The sequence below is a fragment of the Symphalangus syndactylus genome, chromosome 16 (assembly GCF_028878055.3).
Source record: "Symphalangus syndactylus isolate Jambi chromosome 16, NHGRI_mSymSyn1-v2.1_pri, whole genome shotgun sequence".
NCBI classification, from domain to species: Eukaryota; Metazoa; Chordata; class Mammalia; order Primates; family Hylobatidae; genus Symphalangus; species Symphalangus syndactylus.
Window position 1 is genome coordinate 17417535 of NC_072438.2, and position 19426 is coordinate 17436960.

At 41.5% G+C, this 19426-nt stretch overlaps 1 protein-coding gene across 6 annotated transcripts in view; it reads left to right on the forward strand.

Annotated features, from left to right (window-relative positions):
• The first annotated feature begins 3462 nt into the window (after positions 1 to 3462).
• Positions 3463 to 19426, forward strand: part of STX18 (syntaxin 18) — a 120729-nt gene continuing 104765 nt past the window's right edge. For 5 of the 6 annotated variants that reach the window (XR_010116140.1, XM_063619381.1, XM_055246328.2 and 2 more), the window contains exon 1: positions 3572 to 3739. Coding sequence is in view for 5 of the 6 variants with exons in the window: in XM_063619381.1 (XP_063475451.1) it covers positions 3572 to 3739 (168 nt within the window). In the remaining variant the exon portion in view is untranslated. Of the gene's footprint in view, positions 3740 to 19426 lie in introns of all 6 variants that reach the window. The other variant, XM_055246329.2, reaches the window with a different exon arrangement.

Sequence of the window (19426 nt, forward strand, 5' to 3'; positions counted from 1 at the left end):
GCCTATCGTGGGACTTCACCTTGTGATCATGTGAGTCAATACTCCTTAATAAGCTCTGCTTTATATATACATCTATCCTATTAGTTCTATCCCTCTAGAGAACTCTGATTAATACAATGTCCTTGGTTGGCTATGCTCCATGTCATCTTTACTTAAGGACTCAGGCTGATGGAACATTGGAACATTAAGGGTTGTCACAGCAGAGGGAAAAGAGCATGATGAATCATATGTTAGCTCTTAAATTTGCTGCCCAGAAATGACACGTCGGTTTTCACTGGCAGCCTACTCTAGTCTCCTTGTATAGGTGTTGCTGCTGTAGTGAGCCATATTTAGGGGTGCCAATACAGTTGATCCTTGATGACTCCTCCACCCCTCACAGTTGGAAATTTGTGTATAACCTCTGACTCCCTAACATCTTAACTAATAATAGCCTACTGTTGACGAGAATCCTTATCAATAACATAAACAGTCCGTTAACACATATTTTGTATGTCACATGTATTAGATACTGTATCCTTTCAATAAAGTAAGCTAGAGAAAAGAAAATGGTATTAAGAAAATCATAGGAAAATATATTTACTATCCACTAAATGGAAGTGGATCATCATAAAGTAAAGGTCTTCATACTCACCATCATCACATCGAGTAGGCTGAGGAGCAGGAGGGGTTGGTCTTGCTGTCTTAGGGGTGGCAAAGGCAGAAGAAAGTCTGAGTATTAGTGGCCACATGCAGTTCAAGCCTGTGTTGTTCAAGAGTCGACTGTATTTTTCAGAACAGTGTCTCGCCCACTGAATGTTTGCTGAATGCAAAAAGAAAACATAATTTGTATACTACATCCAACTGGGCAGTTGTGTACTACATCCAACAGGCCAGGCATGGTGGCACGCGCCTATGGTCCCAGATACTCAGGAGGCTGAGCCGGGAGGATCGTTTGAGCCCTGGAGTTGCAGTAGTATACTCTCACAACATTTCTGCCACATCCCCTCTCAGCTTCATGGGGCTTAATATTAGTCAACTGTCAATTGAAGTCACTTTGCTCTTTGAAATTAAAGAGTAAACACAAAATGTAAAAAGCACAGCCCCATATCCCATGGTCTGTGGAAACTTCAGCAGCCTCCTCAAGATCTTTGTGACTTATTTAGGAATTTTATGTACTTGTGGTCACTTGTGGATTTACAGCCTGATGTTTTGAGCTCACTTGGGTCTTATATCCATGACAATCTTCTCTGCTCTTGCAAATCCTGACAGAAAACTTAGATCTTTGCCCCTACCCTTCTACCCAAAATATCCAACTGCACCAAACACACCATTTACACAAGGCACCACTCACCGAAGGCTTGGTGTAGTTCAGCCTCCCTCCCACTCAAAGATCCTTCCCAGTTACCTACTTTGTACTTTCCTGGCCCCCTCCCTGGGTTCTGGCTTCTCTTTTTTTCCCCCCAATTCAATCCCCCTCACTTTATTATGCAAGGCAATCTCTCTTTCCTTCTACTGTGCCCCAGGCTTAACTTTGCATAGCCAAAAACTGATTAATGTCTGGATTAAACAAAGGGCCATTTATGCAAGATAGAATCATTGGCAGATATTTTGTAATTTCTTTCTCTCTTCCTCAGTAGGGGGAAGAAAGCTGTATGGAAATTTATTTTCCTTAAACTGCAAGAAGTGGCTACAGTTTGGGTTTAAATAATCTTTTCCTGGCCGGGCGCGGTGGCTCACGCCTGTAATCCCAGCACTTTGGGAGGCCAAGGCGGGCGGATCACGAGGTCAGGAGATCCAGACCATCCTGGCTAACATGGTGAAACCCCGTCTCTACTAAAAATACACAAAATTAGCTGGGCTTGGTGGCGGGCGCCTGTAGTCCCAGCTACTCGGGAGGCTGAGGCAGGAGAATGGCGTGAACCCGGGAGGCGGAGCTTGCAGTGAGCCGAGATCGCGCCACTGCACTCCAGCTTGAGCGACAGAGCGAGACTCCGCCTCAAAGGAAAAAAAAATCTTTTCCTTCCTCCTTTCTGGTAAATATATACTTTCTTGACATCTCTTTCTGATAAACTTTTTTTCTTTAACACAGTGGTTCTCAAACTTTTGGTCTCAAATCTTTTGCACACTTAAAAATTATTAAGGGCGCTAAACAATTTTTATTTATATTGACATTATCAATATTTACTATATGAGAAATCAAAACAAAAACTTTTGATGTTTTTTAAAGTCCTTTTTTGAAGTATGGCTTAATAGAAAACAGCTGTTCTGCATTTATTCCGTTGCAATATCACAGTCTCTAGCAAACTCAACTGCATGCAACTCATGAGAAAATCAGAGTGAAAAGGCAAATAACATCTTAGTATTATGAAAATTTTATCTTGACCATTAAAACCGCTGTTTTAATACATATTCTACTTGTGCATCCTCTTTATGAAAAAAGAAATCTTGAAGAAATCAATGAGATTTTGAATTAAAACTGAACCATAGGCCAGGCACGGTGGCACGTGCCTATAGTCCCAGCTACTCAGGAGGCTGAGGCCGGGAGGATCGTTTGAGCCCTGGCGTTCCAGTCTGTAGTGAGCTAGGATGGCGCCTCTGAATAGCCACTGCAATCCAGCGTGGGCAACATAGTACATCCCCATCTCAAAAAACAACACAAAACAGAGCATGAACCTAAAATGCAGAAGAAACTCATTGACTGACTTGCCAATTTTAATAGCTATGGCTTAAGACGGCACAATTAAAACTATGCATGAAGGATGAACAGAATCCAGCGGCATTAGGGCCACTCTTTCACCTTTGTCTCTATCTAAAGTTCCTATTCATCCTTCAAATCTCTGCATAGGTGACGCCTTTTCTCTACAGCCTCTTCCTTTACCACAAATAAGAGTGATTATAATAATAACATTATTAACGATTACTACCATTTATTGGCCACTTACTAGGAGCCAAGCAACATCAAAACACAGCACGCGTCAGCTCACTTAATTTTCACAGTAAACTCCGAGGAGAATGCTGGCTTCACTTTACAAAGAGGTGACTGAAGGTTGGAGAAGAAAGGCCTCTAGCTCTGTGCCTTGCACAACTGCTCTGTCTCAGCACTTATTGCACCCCGAGGGTCACCGTCCACTTGCCTCTATCCTGCTCAAGGTGAGTCCTTGCAGTCAAAGGTCAAGGGTGGCTTGCCTCCACGTCCCCCGCAACCAAACCGCCCGGTCTCAGTGAAGGAGCCACCAGAAGGGAAGGAGCCTCCCAGCTTCCCGGTCCTCACGCTCCCCGAGTCCACACGCCCCAAACAGGCACAGGAGAGCTCGCTGAGCTCTCCGCGCAGCTAAACCCTCCAAACTTTGCTGAAACCGGCGCCCGAGAGCGCGTCGCGCGGTTCCTCCTCCTCCAGGTGTGCCGGCTGAGGCCGGAACCTTTTTCCTCCCGCCGCGGTAGCAGGGCGCAGGCCGGAACCTTTCTTCTCGCGTCGCCGTTGCCGAGGGGAGGCGTGCGAGGCAGGACCAGTCCTCCAGCTGCCAGGTTTGCGCCGCGGTCGCCGGCTGCTTACGTGAGCGGGCACAGTGTTGGGCTGCGGGTGCGGGTCGCTATGGCGGTGGACATCACGCTGCTATTCCGGGCCAGCGTCAAGACCGTGAAGACGCGGAACAAGGCGCTGGGAGTGGCGGTGGGCGGCGGGGTCGATGGCAGCCGGGATGAGCTGTTCCGCCGGAGCCCTCGGCCCAAGGGCGACTTCTCCAGCCGGGCCCGCGAAGTGGTGAGCTGGTTGCTATGGAAACGGCGGGTTGAGGAGGGGGCAGTCCTGCGACAGGGACCCCGGGCCCCAAACCAGACCCCGTCCCGTAAGCATTGTGTGAAGGGGATGGCCCTCAGGGGGACAGGAGAGTTGGCCTCAGAGACCCTACAGCTTTCTGGGGAAGGAACAGCCTTATTTTGAGGAAGGGGGACGCATATCGGGGAACAGATTTCTCCTGCGGCAGCGGGGGTTGGGGGACGAGAAAGGAGACGCTCAGAAATCTCTATCTGGAAAGTGCATGGGCGGCTTCTTGAGGTCATGAGTTCGCCGTCACTACAGACTTGCACTCAGGGGAAACCTCCTGACAGTCCTTCGCTTCCTGTTGCAGCACTGACCACACCATATTTGCCTGTTCTATTTATTTGTCTGCCTCCCACCTCCAGTTGAGATTAAAAAACCGTATTCAGCCGAAGTCTTTCTTCCCTTTGTCTCTGCAATAAGTAGGACTCAGTTCCTCTTGAGACGGGTTTAGGGTAATCTTTCGCAAACACAGTGTTACAGTCACCTCAACTACTTTCTGTTCCCTGATCAGAGCAGGTGTCCCTTCATCTCCCTGGGAACAGGAACCTTTTCCTTAAGGGCAGGGACAGTGTTGTTTTCATCTCAGAATGCATGACTCATAGCATTGCTTAGTAAATGTTTGTTGAATGAGTGAATGAACAAATGGCTGTCTTTCCCATTAAACAGAAAACTGCATAAGAGGAGAGCTGTTTGTCTTGTTCCCTTTTGTGTTCGTGACACCAAGGAGGTATCTAGGTTTTGTGGGGCCTAAAGCTTATATAGTTCTGTCTGCCCTCTTTAAGAAATAAAAATCACCAAGAAAGATTCAGAGCTTTGGAAGATTGAAGAGAGGGATCCTAAAGCTTAAGCCTCATTAATTTCACAGTAAGTCCTACTCTGCTTGGCATACACTTGGCACTGTATGGACACTCAGATATTTTTGAATGAATGTATGCATGCATGCATGCATTAATGACAGTTAGCAGAGGATACTTAAACATTAGAAAGGGGAGTGGACCAGATGAATACACTCGCCCTATTGATGAACCTCTGTGAAGCACCTACCTTCTGACCAGCCTCGTGTTAGAGTAATATGATATAAAAGCAGTGGTGGAGTAGACGGACATAGACATAAAACAAGTGCCATAAAGCCTCGCAAGTGTTGTGTAGGGCACAAAAAGAATGTGGTCAGTTCTACCTGAGGATCAGAAAAGGCTTTATGGAGGCCATGATGCCTAAAACAAATCTTGAAAGAGGATTAGTTGGTTCCAGTGCAGAAGGGCATCTCAGGCTAAGAGAATAGTATGCGCTAAGCTGTGGAGGTAGGTAACAGTCTGACATATATTGGTTCAATAAACATTTGAGTGAGACCGGAATGTGGGACTATCATAAAAATTGGACAGGGGAAGATCTTAAAGGACTTTGTATATCACTGCAGAGTTTGAATTTTGCCCTGTGGGCGGTCAGATGTTATATGGTAGAGAAAGCACCAGAGAAGGAGCCAAGAGACCAGGTTGTTGTCTGAACCCTGCAACTATTAGCTATATGATTTCATTAAGCAAGTTTTAAGACCTCAGCTTATTTACCTGTAAATGGTCCTTTTTTTCCTCCTCCTCCTTTTAAAAAGCTACCTTGATCCTCTATATATAACAAATTAAAGTGGGAGCTTCCTAGGTTGAAATAAGAGGAAGAGAAACAGGACCCTCTCCCTCCCAGTTTGGCCCAAGCACTTCCTGAGGTTCCTTTTGTAGAACTGTGGTATGAATATCACAGCATTGGCTTTTTAAGGGTCCGTTCTAACTCTGAAACCACTGATTTGTTAACACTGTGCTAATTTTGAGTCCTGCTCAGAGAAAGGGGGGATTTGGGAATGGTAGAGACAAGAGGCACAGTTGGGTTGGCAAGGCCTTTGGAGAGCCCTGTGATCACTTCCACCTCTCCCTGAGTGGTGAAAATGTGTTTTAGACTTTTGAGTTAATGGGCCTCAGGGACAGTAACAGTCCCGTAGGGTGCTGAGTTCCCTGTCACTGGAAGTAATTAAACAGAGTGATGACTGCTTTTCAGAGATGTTTGAGAAAAACTTTGTTCATATGTCACAGGGTTGGACCGCATGACAATGAAACTTCCAATTCTGCTATGTATTGATGTGAGAAGGTGTCACATCACCTTAAGTGAGTACATGGGCTGTGTTGTTCAGGGACACTGTCCCCCTGACGTAGAGGAAACATACATTCTTTTAAGCAATTTTGATTTTATGTTGTCATTGCTTTGTGTATTATCTCCTGTTCTTGCAACTGTTCCCCACTCCCCATCTTCTCTTGTGGGAAGTTTAACTAGAAGAGCTAGTGATGGATGTCCTGTGCTTTTACTACAATTAGATGTGTCAAAAGTTTGGCTGTTATTTTGTTTGGTCTGGATTCCTTATACAGAAAAGTGTGGTCAATACCAGAAGCACATATTCTAATTCAGGTTTAGCCCTGGTTGTCAGACTTAATGAAATGTAATAAGTTATAGTATGCCTTTTGGTAAGTGCCTTCCTTGAAGCATTTGCTGTTACTTCTAGAATGCGTTTTATCTGGTTCAATTTCTATTCTTCCATTCCATTCCTCAAATATATGCCTGATGCCAGATTTCCATCTCACTGAATTGTTGTAGAGGTTATATTAAGTTGAATAAAATTGCATTGAAACTAAGTCTTCCTTCCCTACCTTCCACCAACAGGCTGATTGCTTCTGCATCATTCTTTTAAGCATTTAACTTTTATGGTCAATTTTGCTAAATTTATACATCCTCAAATGCATGTCTACCCATTCAGTTACAAATGGAGAGTAATAACTTTTCAGATTATTTGGGGGAGGAATTTATATTATTCAAACAACTCCAAATAATAATGAATATGTCACTGCAATGGGAATTTGATTAGTTAACTCATTTGAAGTGTGGGACTAGTGAGGATGGTGGGATTGGAAAGAGACCTGGGCCTTGTGTTCAGATCTTGCTTCTGCTACTTAGAAATGGGTGAACTTGGGCAAGTCTGACTCTCATTTTCCATTTCTATAAAGTGGACATGATAATACCCTACTTAGCTCACAAGCTAAGTAGGGTAGCTTCTGAGTTACCCTACTCACATAGTCTATATATGTATGTATTTTAAGAAACCAGACCGATTATTATTGTTCCCCTGAACTACCTCCCCACTCCTCATGTAGGCCATTTAGACATATTTTCTTTAGTGGCACCAAGCTATATTTTCCAAACCACTTAGTTTTCTTGCACTTTCATTCCTTGCTTTAGTTAAGTGTGTGAGGAATGTATGAAAATCCTGAGCAGGTACTGATGAATCAGCAGTGGTGCAGAAGTACTGTCTGCATTTGTAAAAGATGGTAACATTTCTTTGCCAAGGTGAAACTCTTTCAGTGATGGCAGATGTGTGGCAGGTATGCAGCTGTTACTTTCTTTTCTTCCTTGTGATCATGGAAGCCAATGCTAATTTCTTAGTGGATCCCTATAGCTCAGAATACTTTGTAACATTGTACCCCAGGAGCCATTACCTGTTATTAGGCTTCACATTCAAGTTGAAATCTACTTGACATATAGTAACAGTAGAATCTGTATGCTTAAAGCAGACCCATGTTTGTTTGTTTGTTTGTGGTTTTTTTTTTCACTCAAAAGGACCTTGCGTTCATTTTGTTAGTAGATAAGAAAACTAACACCCAAATAAATGAAATTATTTGCCCAAAGTCATAGCAGTTGAGGTCATAGGACAGAGCCAGAAGTAGAAGCCAGGTCCTTTGACCTGGTTTAATGCTGCTCTCGCCCTGCCCACTACATCCTCCTATAATTTTTAAACCAGAATTTCTTTGGTTTCTGAATGGCAGTGAGTTTCTTCTTCTTGAGTTAATTCTGAATACTGAATACTGAATGGAACCTGGGGCAGAAAGACTTGGATTTGAATGTGTCTAATCTGTTATATGAACTTGAGGAAGCCACTGAATTTCAGTTACCTTATGGCTAAAATAGAGTGAGTAATGGCAACCTTATAAAGTTGTTAGATGAAGTAAGAAAAGGTATGCAGGTGCCTACATGAGTCCGAGTTCTTTTGGTTGCAAGTAATAGTAACCTAATGTAAATTAACCTAAACAAAGTGGGCATGCCTTAACTCATATAACTGGAAAACCCAGGGATAGAGCTTCTTTCTCTAGCTCTTATCCATAAAGCCCAGGAAGGAAATCTAGCTGGTTCTGCTTGATCCTCGGCTCTCCCTTATAGTAGTCATTATGGCCAGAGGGATGTTTCTTTAATTGGTCAGGTCTATGTCCACCTCAATCTGTGGTTAATAGGTGGCTTGGATACTATGTAGCCCCCACCAGAACCATGGAAAAGGCATGCCCTGTCTGGGAATAGGGAGTAAGGAATGTTGGGCAAGCAAAAGCAACAAAAACATCCCTCACAGTGCCTGGGACAGTGCCTGATGTGCCTTCACCTTGTCTGCCTGGCTGTCTTCAACTCTGTGGGGAATGAGAAACTAGAGAATGCAGGAGTTTATAATGACAGGTTCTGGGGTGAGGATAGGCCTAGAGATGCCTCATAGTGGCAGCTCTTCTATTCTCTTACCGACTTATAAAGGTTACAGGAGCCAGTGGGGGCTACCACACAGGTAACCAAGAAACCCTTAAGCACCGGACTGCTGTGCAGAGGCAGCAGGGGCTACTGAAGAGCACCAGACAGGAAGGCAGGAACCCATGTTCTAGCCGCAGGTCTGCCAGTAAGTGGGCTGCTCGTGTGATTTCTCTGGGCCTCAGTTTCCACATTAGTAAAACTGAAAGCTTCAACTGGATAACTGCAGAGTTTCTTGTAGAATAAGGACATTTTGATTCTAAATAAGGTAATAGTGATCCTGAATTGCTGGGCACTCTATTTTCAGATTAGGCATGTAGATAAGATTTTGTTCTTGATAATACATTCTTTTGTGGAAACTAAACTTCATTTTTTATTTACTTATTTTTAGGAATTGATTATCTTGAATCTTTGGCTGAAATTCAGAGTTCTTGGAGTGGCCCAAAGCCAGATGATCTGGTCCTGCTACCTCTCTGGCCTCACCTCCTCTCTCCCTCCTTTTGCTCACTCTACTCCAGCTATTCTGGCCTCTTTCATTTTCTCACATGCATCAGGCACATTCCCCCCTTAGAACCTTTGCATCCCTCTACCTGGAACACTTTTCTCTTAGATTCAATATGGCTTGATCTCTCAGTTCCTCAGGTCTCTGGTTAAATGTTGCCTCCACGAGGCCTTCCTTGAATGCCCTGCGTAAAGTGGCATCCTTTTTCTGTCCCTTCCCCTGAAATATCATATATCCATTTATTTGTTGTTTGTTTACTAGAATATATGTTTTCTGAAAATGAAGAACTTTGTGTTGTTAGCACTGACTCTGTAGCTTGTAGAGCAGTGTAGGGATGCAGGTGCTTAATACATACTTCTTGAATTAATGAATAACTGTAAATCTACTGTCTCTCTCAGTTTTTGGGCTAGGTGATCTCTGTCTAAGGCTCATTGCAGTTCTAAAGCTGTGTGATCCTCACATAATTCTTGAATATTACATGATGCACATTTATACTTAGTCCAGTATTAAGAGTAAACATTCAGTAAATAGTAGCTTTTATTTTATTACTGAGATTCAGTTCCTCCCTCAACACGTTTACACTCTAGTGGAAAAGCAGACACAGGTAGCACAACAACTCAAGTATGAGTAACAGCTGTAACTTTTTTAGCATTGATTCCCCAGGTCCTCCTTGATTTCCTTTTCAGAGGCAGTGTTGACTTTCTGTGCCAGTGTTGGGACCCAAAGGTTGAGCTGGGACCACCTGGATTATAAATTTTACCCAAGGGTTGAGTACAATCATAGTTAGGGGATTTCAGTTGAGGGAACATGATTCAAAGAAGCAGTATCATGCAACAGGTATAGTGAGTCCATGAGAGGCAGGAAGGACAGGAGATAGGGCCAAACCATACAGAAGTAGGATCGGGAAACAATGGAGGTTTAGAATGCAAGCTGTGAACAGTGCATGAGTATGCTGAATCATATAGATTTCTTTTTAAATATGGCAGGAACCTTTTGGCTAATGAAATAAGGAGCAGCTTTGGTAAAAGCTGGAGTGAGAGGTTTGGGGAGAGAGGTTCATTCGCCAGCCTACCCTTCTGTTACCTTCCCCCTCTCCTTGAGGAACCCCTAGGAACCAACCAGAGGGCCCAGAGACACACAGTTTAAAAACCACTGCTTTAATGCTCTCCAGGGCATCTTGTAGCTTCATGATGCTGTGTTTTTATGGATTGCAATAACCGAGTGTGTACTGTAAGGAGAGCTCAGCACTGCAGAGTTTTCATGAGATTGTGAGTCCTTTGTGTGGATTACACTTCTGAATTTTGCCCAAGACTTAGGAGGACTGTAAGTTTTGAAATGTATTTATTCAATAATTGATTTATACCATCATTCAATAAACACTGAACATCTGGTGTGTCAGGCATTGTGGGGCCATAAAAAAACTATGAGGCATATGAACCTATTCTTTGAAAATATAGATAAAGGATACCTAAATCTCTTTAAGGGAGAATCAGTGGAAACCTCAAAGTGATCATCAAACTTGGCCTTTATGGAGAAAAAACATTCCACCAGATGTAGGTAGAAGGGATGAGTGTGAGCAAAGGCAGTGGCGCACAACAGCAGGGCAGTTTGGGGGCCAGAGGCAAGACTGGTGTGACTAGAGCCCTTTTCTGGAGGAGACCCGGGTGAGGGTCAGAGTGTCAGGGGATGAGGTTGTACTGAAGTAGGTTAGAGCAGGGGTTCATAAACTGGCCCACAGGCCAAATCTGGCCCACTGCCTATTTTTGTAAATAAAGTTTTATTGGACTATGTCATTTTCATTTGTTTAAATATAGGCCAAGGATGCTTTCACGCTGTAGCAGCAGAGCGATAGCCTGCAAAGGCCTGCAAAACTTTAAATATTTACTGTCTGACCCTTTAGAGAAAAAGTTTGCCAACTCTTAGATGAGAGCGTTGTTAGCAGTGCTGAGGAGTTTGTACTTTATGCTCTGGGCTGTGCGGCAGAGGCATGAAAGGATCATGCTTGTATTTTAAACTAATCCGCAGTGTTGATGATGGGTTTGGAATGTAACAAGACTGACATGGAGAGCTAAGTAGGATGCTGTTGCAGTAATTCAGGTGAAACTGAGGAGCCGGTGACAGTAGGGTTGGATGGGAGAAAAATAGATGAAGTAGGTAGTTAGTATTTAGTAGGTAGACTCAACAAACTTAGTAAAACTTAGTAACTAATTAGTGGAAATAGAAAGAGGAGGAGGTAGAATAATTCCCAGCTTTCTGGTTGGAAAAGTTAAATGGTAGAAGATTACAGTAACAGCGTTTTCAGGGTTAGAGTTGGGTGCCAGTTATTCAGGCCTTCTTCTTAATTCTAAATAGTAGAGAATAGATCCAAGGAGCCCAGTGGACACTGGAGTTTTATTAAGACAGCACGAGGTGGATAACTCCCCGGCAGCAGTGCTTACTGATAAACCTGGATTGGAGAACATAGCTGGAACTCAATGGGGTCCTTCAGCTTTGCCATATTTAGACCTTGGAGACAGTTGAGTACAAAATAGATACCCAGTGCATACGTACCTATGCCCAGCCAATTGCATGGAGATTGAGACCTGTCTCAGCAATACGGCCATCACTAGGCTGGGCCTTATGATGGCGAGAAGTATAAGGAGGTAGAAACTTAGGAGGGCCCGTGTGGATGCCAGGTTCTCTCCTGTTATTCTCAGTTCTGCTTTCTTTATTCTTGAATGAAACTCATCTTGGGGGTAATGATTATATCACATGTTGTAGAAGCATGATTATCAGGGATAGTTGATTCATGTTCTCCTGCATTCCCTGAAGAATCTGGAGTGTGTCAAAGAGTTCCCTCTTCCCTCGATTTTGAGTTGGCAATTGACCAATTATTATGTGTCTCACCTACTAGGGTAGGGCTGCAGAAACACGTCTTCTCAGTGTGACATTTTTAGTGAATTCTTCCCATCAGGGGCTGGCTTCATTTTGGAGGCCCAAGAACCAGATTTTTCTACATATTGAGGCTAGAACCATCCTTCAGGGCAGGTACCAGCCAAGCTCACATCAACTTGTGTGTAAGTCAGAATACCAGTTAATTTGTTGTAAGCACTGTGACTAATGTGCAGAAGGATACAGATTTTGGAAACTCAATCATTTTTGAGCTTCTGCTGTAGGTCAAGAACTCGGTTAAAGACTTTATGTGCCCAATCTCATTTAATTTTTCTCTTTTTCAGGGGTTAGAAATATATTATTGAGTGATTTTATAATATTGATTGTATTATGTATAATGTGGTTGTTGAATTCATGTAAACTTGATGTTTGAGGTCTCTTACTACATGGAAATCCACATGGACTCCCTCTGGTGGGTAAAGTATCAGTGAAGTCTACACATGTTAATTACGGCTTACGATATGAAAATCATTTTATGTTTAAAGCATATTACATTTAATATTGACTTAAAAAGAGGCACCTTCAAAACTCCTCTAAAAGAAAGTGAATAAACCAGAGGAATGAAAGTATGATACATTGAATGAACCCAATAACTCAGATATGGAAAGCTTGCAGCACAGTTGAAATTTTAAACTCGGTAATACTTTTTTCTTTCTTACAGACTTTCAGATCCTCAGAGTCTATGAATACTAAAGTTTGCCAGCTTCTGCTTATCACCATCTAACATATGTCTGTTTGTCAAAATGTTCTTATCATGGAATTTGTAAGCTGTATTTAACCGAGAGAGACACCTTCCATTTCACAATATTGTAACATTTCTATCTAATTTATAGTCACATGATCAGAAAACTCTGGTGAAATGAACACTTGCCTTTTCTTGGACATTTGCTCCAGTGGTGAATTCCATAGTCTTAGCAGAAGTAACAGGCTACAGCATATCTTAACTCAGAGGAATTGAGAAAGGAATTAAAGAGTGTACGTTTTGAATTGTAAATACTTTTGGCCTTTGCCAGTAACTTACTATGTGATCTTGGAGAATTCACCTAACCTCTCTGGGTGTCACTCTTCTGATTTTTTTAATGAGAGGTTTTGACTAGATAATCCATAAGGACCTTTTCAATGAGATGGTTGCATGACTCAGTACTCTTTTTCTGAAAGTCCCAGGATATATTTTTAAATACTTTTTACAGTGATAACTGCCCATTACCTTGTGATATTTTCTCTGAGTCTCTGAAACAGAGTGAGGTTTTTTGTTTTGTTTTGTTTTGTTTTTTTCAAAGTTAGCATTTTTGGTGTGTTTTCACAAATGTATTTGATTTAAAAGTGGTGATATAATTTTATAATGGACTTTTATCAGCAGGGCACATTTTTGAAGTTGACTATTTTAAAATCTGATTATAAAATTAGTAAGCGCTCATTAAACAGAATAAAGAAGAAAATAGTTCACATTTAGTACGGTGTCAGGAAATAGCCATAGTTAAAATTCTGGTGTTTAACTTTCCAGACAGTTTTTCTATTAAATAAAATCAGGATTTTTCTACAATACGGTTATGTAATCCCTCTCCATATGCCCTCTCTGCTTCCTTGGGGGAGTAGAGAGGGGTTACATAACAGTATTGTAGAAAACAATATATTTTGGAAATTTTTAAATATCAGTATGTATTGCTCTTACCACCAGTTTATTTGGCTGCATAGCTATTAAAAATAGTAATAAATAATTGATTTATCTGAACCCCTGTTGAAAGCTATTTAGGCTGCTTCTAGTTTACTAGTATTTTAAGCAAACAGTATATTTTTACCAAATTTGTTTCAAATTTATCATAGCCCCTTAAAAAGACAAAAAATATAGTTTGTTTTTTGTTTAATCTTTTCTCAAATGTAAAAAATTGAATGTCCTAGTATTGATAAAAGGAAAATTATTGCTATATTATTTGAAAGTATGAAATGTTTTAGGACTTATTATCAGTTCTGGATGCATATAGAAAAAGGCATGTAATTAGAGGCAGACTACTTAGGAAAGCTTTGACCTGGGAGCAGATCCTTGAAGAGCAAGTCAAGTGGATGGATGGTGAACATGAACCTGGTGTGCTCAGTGACAGTAAGGAAACCAGCGTAACAAGGCCAGTGGGGGCTTCTTACTCAGCAATGTGAAACGAGGAGGTGCTATAGCCTGATTACAGAGGCCTCGAGAGCCACTGTATAACATTAGTGGGCAAACGTCAATGGTGATCCTATATCTAATTAATGACTATTTAGAATATAATGAAACATTTATAGTAGCAACAAAAAGAGTTTCTAGTAATAACCTTAAAAAGAAATGTAAATGACTTAGTTGAAGCAAACTGCAAAATTTTGTAGACAGATACAGAAGATTTGGATAAATAGAAACATATATTGTATACCTGGAAATGAAGAAAAAGTGTTGTCAACACATCAATTATTACTTTAGTGCTTGCTTTGGCAGCACATATACTAAAACATTTTAACACCAAAAAATAATATATGCATATATGAATTTTTTAGTGAAACTCATTAGTCCAGGGTGTGTGTGTGTGTGTGTGTGTAAATTTTATCCATGCTAAAGGATGTGTTGTAAATCAGTAAGAAAAGGAAGATTTATTCAGTGATTGGGGATAATTGGTTAGCACTTTGGGAAAAAAAAATAAATTTTTAGTTCCTTGTTTCATACATACATTAAAATAAATTTCTAGATGGACTAAAGATTTAACTGTAAAAACAAAACTGAAGAAAATGAAGATGAATGTTGACATACTTTGTAGAAGTGGGAAGTCTTTCTGAGTTTAAAAGTTTGGCCGGGTATTGTGGCTCATGCCTGTAATCCCAGTACTTTGGGAGGCTGAGGTGGGTGGATCGCTTGAGCTTAGGAATTCAAGACCAGCCTGGGCAACATGGCAAAATCTCATCACTATAAAAAAATACAAAAACTAGCCTGCCGCTTTGGCACACACCTGTAATCTCAGCTACCTGGGAGGCTGAGGTGGGAGTATTGCTTGAACTCGGGAAGCAGAGGTTGCAGTGATCCAAGATTGTGCTGTTGCATTCCAGCTAGGAAAAACAAAACAAAACAAAGTTTGCAGCAGTAGTGTTTCTTTTCTTTTTTTCACAAAGCCTTAGAAATGTTCACAGAACAGCAGCAGCCTTAATAATACAATAATAATTTTAATGATGATGGTGATGGCAGCTGTCACAAGTACCTTACACAGAGACACTACAGCATTATTCCCAAGTATAGAGAAATTGTTAGGTAAATGTGACATACTGAAGAGTATGTCATGACATGAGAATTATCTATTATTATATATAATTAATATATGCTTATATTATTATGTTAGCTTAAAAAAATACTACCCAAACCAATTACAATTAAAACTATGTGTGCAAACCCAAAAAACTCTAGGCATGGAAATGACTGGAAGGGAACTCACCAAATGTTAACCATGGCTTTTTCTGAGTGATAGGACTTGGGTGATTTATTTTTCTGCTTCTATCATCCAGAATTTCTTTAATGAGCACATTTACTTTTGAAATGAAAAGCAAAACAGAACAAGTAAAACTCCTGGCAGATGAGTTTTTATTTGCTGTGGTAGGAAATGGAGAATTAATAGCTTTTGATTAGAAAAATGTTACGAGTAAGCAATATCTAATTCTATATAAATGTGCAGTGGAGGGGTGGGGGCTATTTAAAGGAAGTCTGTGGTAAAATCTTTTGTAAAGGGAGTAATTTTCCTGTAACTCAGCTGGATTTCCAATCCAGACTTTCTTAACCTATATGAGAAAATCATCCACAAATGTTGCATTGATGTCTTAGTTTCTGGTTGTTATTCTAAAGCATAATAAATGATAATAATGGCTACCACTTGTTGAGCACCTACTCTACCTGGCCCTGTGTTAAAAGCTTTATAATTTATTTGACTATCCTTTCAAGTTAGGCTCCTTTATTCGTGAAGAAACCGAGGTTCAGAAGGTTAAGCTATCTCCCAAGATGACGTCCCTGGTGCTATGAGATGTGTAGTCATGGCACGTGTTTGCTGTGCTTCTCGGGTTGCCTGCTGCCTCCCCAGCTCTTGGGCATGCACAGGTGTCCTGTGGCAAGTGTGTCCCAGGCTGGGAACTGTGCTCCACTTGGCATTCCACAGACCAAGCCTCTGGGGATTTGCTCTTTAGTATGTTATCACATCATCTGCTGTCTTTAGGAGTATATTTTGGTGCATACATTATATATTTGAAAGCGCCTGACTAGCTTTTGGGGAAATACGGCTGCTTCCAAACCAACCTTTTTCTTTTAATCAACAATTACCTTGTGACCATGCATTTCTTTTTTTTTTTTTTTTTTGAGACGGAGTCTTGCCCAGGCTGGAGTGCAGTGGTGTGATCTTGACTCACTGCAAGCTCCGCCTCCCGGGTTCACTCCATTCTCCTGCCTCAGCCTCCCGAGCAGCTGGGACTACAGGCACCTGCCACCATGCCCGGCTAATTTGTGTATTTTTAGTAGAGACAGAGTTTCACCATGTTAGCCAGGATAGTCTCGATCTCCTGACCTCGTGATCCGCCTGTCTTGGCCTCCCAAAGTGCTGGGATTACAGGTGTGAGCCACCCACCGCGCCTGGCCGACCATGTGTTTCTTAAGTGTTGTGGTTTGCCTTTGGAGAAAAGAGAAAAGGATTTGTGGTTTTAGTTAGTAAAATCATTGAGAGGGAGGGAGACCCAATTTATGGATTATAGACATTTGAAAAATTGTAATTCCCTTTTCTGTTGTTGGGATACCAGTTTTTGATTTTATTTGTTCATTAAACAGTCAGTTCCATGGAGATCTCTAGAGCTGAGATGGCTTTTTAGAATTGCCCAGTTGAGGCAAAGGGCCAAGGCTTTTTAACCACTGCATTGGCCAGCCATTGTCTGTGGGCTTCTCCCAGGGATAGGCCCTAGTGTTGGGTGAGGCACCTTCCTGCTGCTTGAGACACTCTGCTGTGAGCCAGCAGCAGGCAGTTCTCCTAGTACCTGGGAGCCTCAATCTGAAAGGTGCAGTTTAGCCACACAACCTGTATTAGTTCATTTTTTGCATTACCATAAAGGAATACCTGGAGCTGGGTAATTTATAACGAAGAGATTAATTTTGGCTCATGATTCTGCAGACTGTACGAGAAGCATGGCATCGGCATCTGCTTCTGTGAAGACTCAGGAAGCTCACAATCATGGCAGGAGGTGAATGGGGAGCAGGAGTGTCACATGGTGAGAGAGAACAAGAAGAGAGAAGGGGGAGGTCCCAGACTCTTTTAAACAAGCAGATCTTGTGTGAACTGAGCAAGAATTCACTTATCACCAAGGGGACAGCGCTAAGCCATTCATGAGGGATCAACCCCCATGATCCAACACCTCCCAGCAGGCCCTACCTCCAGTATTGGGGATCACATCAAGAGACTGATCTTTATGGGCTGCATAGTGGGGTTTCCTTGCCCCCTGGCTTCTGATAGGGGTCGACTAATGGGAGGCCCCAGCAGGAGATGGGAAGGCTGGAAAAGAGAAGTTGGCTTGGGAACTGGGTAGAAGCTTTGCATCCACAGCTCATGACTCAGGTTAGGTGTCTGCCCACCAGCTCTAGAATTTTTCTGCTGTGTAAGTCTAGCATCCTGGGGGTTAGGATGATTTAGCCAGTAGGCTAGTAGCAGCCAGCAATGGACAAGGCAGCATTGCAGCCTCACTCAGGGTGACCCTGAAAGACAGTGGCAAAGAGAAGTCTTCCCCATGCCCAGAACTTGGGCCAAATCATCACTGCCTTTTAATTTAAGGCAGTTTATATATATATATATATATATATATATATATATATATATATATATACACACACACACACACACACATATAAAAACATATATATAATTATATATATATATAAATAATATATATATAATTTTTTTCTCTACCTCTCTTCCTTAGGCTCAGCATTACAGTGGGAAAAGTCAAGTATTTTAGGCTTACACAGATTTTTCTCTCAGTGATGTGGCAGTTCATACTTTCCCTCCAAATATGACCTGGTAAATGACTCTGTGGCATGTTGACTATAAATCTGAACTGAAATGGAATCTGTAACCCATTATCAGATCCTGAATCAGGCTGCCTTGTCCTTCTCCAGTTTTTGTTTCAGTGGAAATGTGTGTTTGTATTCTGTCAGTGGACAGTTTACATACCTAATATTAAAAGGGAATTATATAATGAACACTTGATGTAAAAGAGACTAGTTAAATACTTCAACTCCAAAGGTTTCCATTAAAGTAATAAGGAAATTACGTTTAATTTTAACTGGTAGAAAGATTTTAAAAATGTTATTGCTATTAAGCATTTATTGCCCACACTCAACCCTTTTTTTGGGAGTGAATTTCCAAAGCACAATTCATCTTTATACAGGTAGAAAGGAAGTATTCTTGCAAAATATGTAGTTTGATGTCTTCTTGACTGTGGAGAGAAGCATATTTTTCCAAAGAATAGAATGTGATGGTTGATTGGAAACTTTTGGAGTTACAGGCTAGCTCTACCTCTTGAAATAAGAAAATATATATAAATGGGTCCCCAGATGAAGGCGTCATGGGGTACTTTACAGCCCTAATTGGCTCCAGACACAGAGGCAGTGATTTGTAAGCAAGCAATGACAAGAGGAAGTTAAATCAAAATTAAATTAAGAGAAGGAAGAAAAAGAAGAGCTATCAAGGAGAGGTGATGAATTTCCTGAAAGCTTCTAAATACCTATCTGTGGGTAAATGATTGAAAATCTGTGAATATATCTCACTTATGTCAAAAGATGAAGTCTGGAAACATTTCAGTCCTAAAAAAATACCTTACTTCTTATCTTTGAAGCCTTTTTTTATTTTTTCAATTTTTTTTTTGGAGATAGAGTCTCACTGTGTTGCCCAGGCTGACCTCAAACTCTTGGGCTCAAGCATCCTCCTGCCTCAGCCTTCTGAGTAGCTGGGATTATGCATGTACACCACCATGCCTGGCTTCAGAAGTCTTTTAAAATATTCATTACTTGGTACAGTTCAACCAGTACAAGCATATTTGCTTCTATACTTTTCCATTGACTCAACTGCGATAAAATCAGCATCTTCCATGGTGCACATGAAGTGGTATATTGGGAGGATTGGTTTTCCTGTTTACATATTGACATTTTGTTGTTGTTCCAGCTTGTGTAAATAAAAATTTAGGAATTCGAACTCACCAGAGAGCTCCTTCACCCTGAATGCCATTTTTGCAGTTACATCTGTTATTCTCCCTTTTCCTGTCCTCCTCTATCCACTTAATTACCAAGCCCGAGAAGATAGACACTGTGTTCCACTCCCCTCACAGCGCAGGGCACAGTTCAGTACACAGTATTTGGAAATGAATTAAGTGAATAAGCACCTGCACTTTCTCTGCATCTCATCCATTCTGCTGCTACCATAGGAGTTCAGACTCCTACCATCTTGTGCCTGAGCTGACACAGTAACAGTAAGCCCTCAGTCCCTCTCCAAGCTAAGCCACTGCGTAGAAAATGTTGCTTTCATCATTACTTTGGCTCAGAAGCGCTCAGTACCACTCATTCTCCA